The sequence below is a fragment of the Mauremys reevesii genome, linkage group 2 (genome assembly GCF_016161935.1).
Source record: "Mauremys reevesii isolate NIE-2019 linkage group 2, ASM1616193v1, whole genome shotgun sequence".
Classification (NCBI taxonomy): Eukaryota; Metazoa; Chordata; order Testudines; family Geoemydidae; genus Mauremys; species Mauremys reevesii.
The window spans coordinates 206,175,198-206,183,967 of record NC_052624.1 but is presented as its reverse complement, the minus strand read 5'-3'; the positions used below and the strand labels follow the sequence as shown (position 1 = coordinate 206,183,967).

The window sequence follows — 8,770 nt, the reverse complement described above, 5'->3', positions numbered from 1 at the left end:
AGCATCTGTAGAAATTTAGAGGCATGAATTTGCAACTAGAATAGAGAGAGTTTTGCAAAAATCCAATGAATACTCAAAAAGCTTTAGGCATCCAACAATTGATGCACTTCAATTAATAAAGCAAACTCTACATGGAGAAACTCCCTGATTTTACTGTAGTACCTGGCTAGAACCTACTTTACAACATCATCAAAAGCTCCTAAAATAATTTCTTTTAAAATAAACTATATACCGAAAGGCTGCAGCCATCCCTAAATTTGAAGAAGGAAGCTTAAACTAGCACTCAGCAACACTCTACAACAGACCAGGATAGACTAATGCCTCATCCATGTTACATCATAAGTGAATTTTAGGTAGTCAGGTGACCTAACAACCCTATTCCTAAAAATAAATAATTTAAAAAAAAAGTCACTTGGGATTTTTTACTGGATTAGAGTCAATAACTCAAATATATGCCTAATCCAAACAGCATTGGAAAACAGAACAGAACAGTTCTCAGGACACTGCTTTACTGCTGACACCAGCTAAACCAACTTCCCTCAGCAGGGAGACTACTCACTGGATTATTAGCAACACTTCCCCACCTCCCACCCCGCCAACTTGACTTGAGTCAACATTGACAGTCAAGTTTCCAGGAAGGGAAGCCAGAGGCCTGCATACAATTCCACCCCAACATTTGCACGTGCAACCAAATAACTAATTAGGAGTCATGTCATCTTACCCATATTTAACCCGAGTTACATGTAAGCAAGTACAAAGATAGTGCGCTTTACACACAGGCCTTCGACACCCTTGTCAGCAAAACATGGCCCTGGCTCTAAAACAGCAAGCCGTTAAACTATTACAGTGTGTGTCACAGAAAACTCCACTGAACCGTGGCTCTCCCCTTTTACATTTTCATAATTTAAGGATGATGCCTGGGTTGCTATTTCTGGATCACTGTTACTAATCCTTCTCGGGAACTCTAGAAAACTAAATGTTATAGAAAGGTTTTATTTGTTTACTAAACATAAAGCTGCCCTATCAAAATGTCAGATCTGTTACCTAGCAACAATAATCGTTTTAATAAAAAAAGTTACAATCTGAAATAAATTAACTACTGTTTTCAGTGTCGTTAGTTAGGCTTTCTGCAAGGTCACTTAATCCAGCTTTGTTCATTGCAGTAATCAGATTCTCAGGTGTTGCATGTATCCCCTCTTGATCCTGCCAGGCAACCAGCAGCTGCTTAGCTCTCATCTTCACATCCTCACTATCGGACTCAATCTGTCTTATATCAGAGTCCTTCATTTCCAAGTAGGGGGCCAGAGTCTTCCATTGTTCTCCAAGCTTGTTAGCAAATGATTCAATTTGTCCCCCTGTCACGGGTTTGTCTCGTTGTACATCTGGACCTGAACACACACACAGAAAGAGTAAGGTTATATCCTCAGGATGATGCAGCACTCCACATTCCTTGCGATCTGCTAAGTTTTAAACCTATTACAGCAAAACCTCAGTTATGGATTTCAGCCACACAGGGGTTGGAGCTGCAGCTGCAGGGGGGACAGGGCTCCACAGAGGGCTCAGGCCTCTACCCCACGGGAGGACTGGGGCTCAGTGCTTTAGATTTGGGGGGAGTGTTTGGGTTCCCGGGTTCAGTCTTGCGGAGGGTGCTGGGTATGCTTCTGGCTTCAGCAGGTGGGGGCCTCAGCTACAGGGGGAGCACTGAAACCTGGGGAACAGAGCCATGGGGCTGTAGCCCTGAGCCCCACCCCCGCCCCCTTCCCAGTGTAAAGCCCTGAGTCCCAGTGTCCGCAGCCCCAACCCCCTATGGCTAAAAGCTCTGAGGCAGTACTGAATTTGCCTTTTAAAAAAGGAAAAAAAAAAGTCTGCGCTGCTGCCTGATTGACGGGTAAGTCTAACTCTGGAGTTCATACCTTTGAGGTTCTACTGTATTTATAAAGAGACTCTGACTGTTTTACCCATTTCAGCTAAGCATCTTATTTTATATTTATGCTCTGAAACAGTCCTTTAAACCCTACTCAAAAACGGTCAGCCGTCAATTTTATATAATCCAATCAATGCCTGAGTAAGAGAAACTCCCCCCATAGGTGTATTATTGAAAGACTGTCCACTATGAGGGTTTCTAAACCACTAGTCCAATCTGGTACAGCTACTATATTCTTAGGTTAATCAGAAGCAACTGTTTCCATTGCTGAGTGTAAGAAGTCTATTCTTACAAGCCAATGCAATTTTCAATACTTAGGTCGATAGGAGCCTTAAAATCTAAAATTGTAACTGGAATTTCACTACATCTGGGAAGGTTTAGGTTAGTTAAATCAAGCAGAGCTAGCCCAGTTTAACTTGTCTGAGTTTGTGAAAAACAAAATTTGCTTCCCTCTAATTGTATAACTAAAAGCACAGAGAGAGAATGAAAACTCTGGTCTTCCTGCTTACAGTGCAGCCTGCACTGGATTATACAGCAGTTAATTTATACAATTAAAAAGCAAATCTTTTTTCTTAGTTAAACGTTTGGCATCAAGATAATAACACTGACCTTTGTGTCTTGCTGAGAAGACAAACATTTGGTGATTATACAAGTGAGTTTACAAACTTGTAGTGTATTACTGCTTGTCGTCTATGTGCTCTGCTGACCATGTTTATAACATTTCCAAAAAACAGCAATGGATGAAGTTACCTATACAAGGAGTTGGATAATGTTCTGCATCAATGTGTCTCTCCTCACCCAGCTTCGAGAGCCAATTGGCATGTTCTGAATGTTTCTAACTCTCTCCACTGCTTATCAGTCCCACTCATTTATAGGACATTTCACAAAAATCTAAAACCATTACATCAAGGGTTAGGAATTGAAGTCCATGAACAGCATGGGACAAAAGCAAACAGAACATTTCCATTATTGCTCAGAGGCAGAGCATGCATATACTGCATCAGACCACAGCCATCTCATCTTTACTTTAAAAGGAGATGGAAAGTCAACAAAATGGAACTGTGAAGGCTGTTCCAGGTATTGTTAAATTGAAGAGAAGGCTCTTGCACCCAAAGTAACAAGATTGTCCTCTCTTCCCTTCTACAAGTGCTAGATGAAAGAAGGCAGTGGAGTAGATACACAGAGAACCATGAAAGGTTTTAAAAATAAGGAAAGATGTTTTTTAATTAGATCCTGAAGTGAATGGGGAGCCAGCAGGGGTGTCTGGGGATGGGAATGAAATCACATGCAACTCCAAGCAGCACACATCACATGGATACTGGAAAGCTCAGCTAGTGAAAGACCACACAGGAAAAAGCTGGAATGAGAGGATTGCATGGATAAGGATGGAGATAGGCAGATTCACTCACATAAGGGAGGAGAGATCAGAGTAAGAATATGCCAGGATTATGGGCAAGAGGCAAATGAGAAGTCTGATTAATGGAAAGGAAAAAAAAAAGGTGGTGGCATTATCAGGAAGAATGCTCTGTCACAGAGAAATTTCTGCATCCGAGACATTTAGCTGAAGAAAGATCTCAGTGATCTTGGAGACAGGTTATATACTACTATTATTGGAAGCACTGCATAGGGTATTTAAGGTCTATAAGTAAACACTATCCCGGGGCAATGTAACTTGTAGTTACAAAATAGACGCAGAGAATTCAGAGAAAGCATTTCACATAACTGTGCCATATTTTTGGCTTTTAACATCTAGTTACACAGTAAACACACCCTACCCAAGAGGAACATTGGGAGAGATTGCTAATTATGTGTTCACACAGTTCAAGTTCACACTCCTCAACTCTGAGGAGTGGAACGCTTTCAGTGATGCAGGGGTCGGGGATATCCAAGTAACTGCTAGCTTTGTGGGACTTGATATGGTGCTGTTTGTCACTTTCAATATGAGCATTGGTGCTAAATGTTGACAGGAGAGAAGCAGAAGGTGAAACAGGACAGATGACCTTGGGGAAAAAGCATGATAAAAAAACACACCTTCTAAATATGGATCAAGAGTGAAACTGGGGGAAAAAAAAAAAAGTAAATCTTACTTTCATTGTTTTCCTTTAATAAAGCATCATTATCTTCCTCATCTTCATCCTCTCCTGTTTTTATTTCTTCAGAAGGAGGCTATAATGAGAGACAAATATCACTTGATGGCTTTTGTGTTTAAAAAGAAATGTTATAGCTGCATGATGGTCCCTGACATGCCTGCTAGAATAGACAATTTGACAAGACATTTGTGTACAAAAAACCCCACACATTATACTTCTGTAGCCGAAAACCCTAACAGCAGCAGCAACAACAAAATACTACTGGCCTGGTCACAGGAGAATCTCCTGCTCTTTTCAAGAAAAGAAAAGCTTGCCTGGAACGTGCTCACTGTAGGAGAAACTAATCATTCCACTATGATCTATGATACTATGGGATATTCAGTGCTGCTTGTTTTTTCCAAACCCTGTTCCCCACTCTCCTGCCCATTTTCCCGTTCATTAGCCGATGGTGACATCCAATGGAAAAAATATTGAGCTTATGGCCTTTTTTGATGGATAAAAAGCCTGAGAGGATTAAAAAAAGGTTCCTGCTTGTTCAACATTTGAAATGTTTTGCTGTAGGACCAGATAGATGACTATACAACTAGTAGGATGACAGAGTAACTATGCCAAGTGAAACATGATTGAAAGGAATGCGATGTTTACTGAGTGTTAAAAACAATTTAACAACTGGTTAATTCAAATGACTGAACATGCTGAAAAAAAAGCTTTTTATTAAGAATTGAGTTTCCTCTCTCTTCATCTTCAGGTTAGGAATAAGAAAACTCCCAAACACAAGTATGGATCCTCCAAGACTGATGACAAACACCACAATCCTGATATTTCTAAGGGATTAAAAAAAGCAGATTTAAAAAACGAAAAATCCCACCTAACTTTTCAGGCCTTCTTCATATAACAATGAAAATAAAAAGGGCACAAACCTAATATTTCTCTTGTTCCTTTTAAGGTCCCCTTTAACACGCTTAAGACAAACTGACCCTACACCCAGGGCTGCCCCGGAGGGGGGGAGGGGGGGAAGAGGAAAAACGTGCAGCAAGTGGGGCAATTTGCCCCAGGCCCCACAGGGGCTCCGCGAGTCGCTCCCAATGAGTACAAGCGCTGCAAGCAGTGGGGGGGGGGGGAAAAAAAAGCCACGATCACGGCACTTAGGCTGCTCTACTGCTGCTGCTTCATTTTTTGGGGGCGGGTCCTTCCCTCCGAGAGGGACCGGCCGCTGAAGACCCGGCCCTGCCCCAGGCCCCCTGAATCCTCTGGGTGGCCCTGCCTACAACACATGAAAGCTGAATGTTTCTGCAAATATTTTAAGAGAGAGTCATAATTAGTTTCTCTAACAAGCCAAAATTTTAAGCACATGACAGCAAATCAAATCTGTTCCAAAGTCTAGCATCAGCAGGGTCTTAATGTATAATACCAGTTTTATTTGCAGTTTTTATTTTAGCACACAACCATATGTATGAATATAATTCTTTTGCCATGAACCAAACATATATATGATCGTAATTTACCATTCTGCAGAATAAGAGACCATCAGTAGGTCAGTTAGCATAATTTGATATAAGTACCAGGAAATATTACTTACAGGCAACTCCTTGGCTAATTTGATTACCATGTTTTCTAAGTATTCTGGTAAACTCTTAAATTGTTGATTGGTTGGCTGGAAGAAGTGGGGACTTCTGCGTGCTAGTAATCTTAATGCTCTCCAGCCATAATTAGAATTGTTCACAGCCCTATAAAAGACAAGCAGTGTTAGTTACATGTTCATCATCTATACATAGGGTTTTGAAGGCAAAGAAAGAAAAATGCAGCTAGAGAACTTATTAGCATTTGATTTAAGGAGATTTACTTTGTATATTTTGATATGTGATGTTGACAATTTGTGTTTTAATGATTGCAAAGCTTTAACTTTTTGAAGCCCAACATCTGTTGTCATTATGTAATTGTCTAATACCCCAACTGTCTGACCCCCCTCAATTTCCCACAATTGTGAAAGTTTAAATAAGCATTTAAAAAAGATTAAAACCCATAATTTTGCAAAAAAGTTTGAAAATTTAAATTTAAATTGACAAAAATTTAAAAAATGTTTTAAAAACAAACATTGATATTTTTGTCAACTACAAAAAACAAATTCTATCGGTTCAAGACAGAAAAAAAAAAAGGGGGGGTCTCATTTCTCAACTAATGTCATGCTGTCCAAGCTTACTAGCCTTCAGGACAGACGTTCAGACCTGCGGAGACATCAATAGTCCAGAGAACAGATTATTTACTTCAGTGACTCAAGCAAACGTTAAAAAGAGGGACACAAATTAAGAATAAAATAAAATCTACTCACTTATATTCATTTTCAACCATGTTTTCAGGATCTGCCTGCTCAATAGCCTCTTCAAAGAACTCCTCCAGTGTCGGCATATATTCCCTATGAAATAAATCAGAGTTTTGATACTCTGACTAATCTCTATTTATCACTCCAATTAATTCATGCATACTTCAGTCTTCCTTATGAGGCAGTGATAGATGTCCTGATTTGGACACTGCACTGAAGTGACAGATCAAGTTTATCTATGCATTGCTAATGTTGCTAAGACATGAACTACTGCTCCATCACTAAAATGCAACAGAGGTGTAACATGATCTATCAGTTCAGCACCATACAAGATAAGACAGAATCCCTGCCCTGAAGAGCTTACAGTCTAGGCCCTGATTCAGCAAAGCACTGACTTCAAATAGGACTTAAGCACATGCTTAAATGCATTACTAGATAGGGATGGGAATAGTCACGTAGTTAAGTGTTCTGCTGAACCAAACTCTAAATTAACATATGACATAAGGAGATACAGTACATATTGGGTGGGAGGGCAAGAGATACAGTAATACGATTACATGGTTGCTTTGATTACTAATATGCATGAGTCTTCAAGATTTTGTAAAAATACTGATTATTATTTAAATTACGAGTATTATGAAGGAAAGACTAGGATGCACAGATTGCATGAGAGAAGTGTGTTTTAAAGAGAGGTCTGAAGAAGAGAGAGAGTGGAGGCATGGCTGATCATATCAAGAAGGGCCAGGCAGATGTAGGAGTCAACAAAGGTTGTTAGTTTTGTGCAACCTGGGTGAAACTGAGTAGGGAAAGCACAGGTCCTTACCACCTCATCTGCTAATCACAGAACAACAAAGTGTTTGATATGGGCCGCATATTTCCCTTCCATTCAGTTTATTTCTGGCCACTGATTTTAGAGGAAAAATTTTAGACATTTTATACTATACTTAACATCAGAGGGGTAGCAGTGTTAGTCTGGATCTGTAAAAGCAGCAAAGAGTCCTGTGGCACCTTATAGACTAACAGACGTATTGGAGCATGAGCTTTCATGAGTGAATACCCACTTCATCGGATGCATGTATTCACCCACGAAAGCTCATGCTCCACGTAGCAGGTTGGTTATCCACTCCTGCCCTGAGGGGTTTAAAAAGCAGCCTGGCAGGGCTTGAAAGCCCAGCTCTAAAAGCTGGGCTGATTGGGGAAACAGCCACAGCTGGGCCACACCCTAATCAGGCCACAGCTGGCCTGTATAAAAAGGCCAGGGAAGCCAGGAGCAAACAGTCTCCCTATGCCTGTAGAGGGAGGAGGGCCTGGCTGCAGGGAGCTAGACACAGTACCTAGAGTGGAGCAGGGCTGGGGAAAGGCAGAGGAGCTGGGGAGCTCCTGCCTGGAAAGCCTCAGGCTGTGGCCTAGCATAAGGCCAAGAGGTACTGGGGGTTGCAGGGGGTGGCCCAGGGGTAGGCAAGGCAGCAGGTCCAAACCCCTTTGCCCATGATGAGTGGCTGATACTACAGTCTGCCCCAGTGAACAGGGGCTAGATGGAGACTGGGCAGTAGCCAATACAGAGGCAAAGTGGGGATAGTGGGGGTTCCCCTGGGAGGGGGAGACCCACTTAAAAGGGCACCGGGGTCCTGTGAGGGGCACCGGGGCCAAAAGGTCAGGCAGATCACCTGCCTGCAGAGGGCGCTCCTGGCTGGAAACTGAGCTAATTCCTGGAAGTCACCAGCAGGAGGTGCCACAGGGGTGAGTCTGGCCCGTCTACACTCCAATACATCTGTTAGTCTACAAGGTGCCACAGGACTCTTTGCTGCTTATACTTAACATGTTATTCCCATGCTGATGGATCCCACTCCTGGTTGAACATTTCAGTAAGTATGGTTTTGCTTGTTTTTCCTTCACTTGCAGTGTGGCACATGAGATAATTACTGTACATTTAAGTTAAAGAAATCAACATACTCCTGAAGACTTAGAGGATCACAAAATTTCTTAGCTTTATTTATAAGTCAGTATCTGTAGTTATCATACACCGTTTTGCTAGCTGCAGTGTTACTGTTATTGCAATAGTCAGCAGCTACTTCTACTGGATAGTCAAATCTGCACTTAATACTCCTGACAGAATATGGTGCAGTTTTCTGTGCCCCCTGTGCAGAACCCCCCTCCCCCAAATCTGCTGGGGGAACATGCCTCTTCCCCAGCAGCACATCTGTTCTGGCATGCTTGGAGTAGCCTCAGAGATGGGGGCTGGGCGTGCATGCCTGCATGGTTGATCACTGAGGGGAGGAAACGGGCCTGGGCATACATGCATACCAACAAGAGAGAAAGAAACAGACTCTGCCCCTCTCTCTTGGGACTGCAGCTCCCTGGCGTGGAAGGGTAGGGCTTATTATATAAGAGGCAGGCTAGAGGCAGAAATGTAGCAGCCTGACTGTGTAGTAACAT

The 8,770-nt window shown here is 42.0% G+C and overlaps 1 protein-coding gene across 2 annotated transcripts in view; it reads right to left on the bottom strand.

Annotated features, from left to right (window-relative positions):
• Positions 1-212: 212 nt before the first annotated feature.
• THOC1 (THO complex 1) overlaps positions 213-8,770 on the bottom strand; it is a 33,560-nt gene continuing 25,002 nt past the window's right edge. The window contains exons 18-21 of one of the 2 annotated variants that reach the window (XM_039525675.1): positions 6,344-6,427; positions 5,594-5,741; positions 4,012-4,090; positions 213-1,388 (exon numbers count right to left, since the gene is read on the bottom strand). In XM_039525675.1, the coding sequence (XP_039381609.1) occupies positions 1,093-1,388; positions 4,012-4,090; positions 5,594-5,741; positions 6,344-6,427 (607 nt within the window). In that variant the 3' untranslated portion in view covers positions 213-1,092. Of the gene's footprint in view, positions 1,389-4,011; positions 4,091-4,117; positions 4,839-5,593; positions 5,742-6,343; positions 6,428-8,770 lie in introns of those variants that run through there. The other variant, XM_039525676.1, reaches the window with a different exon arrangement.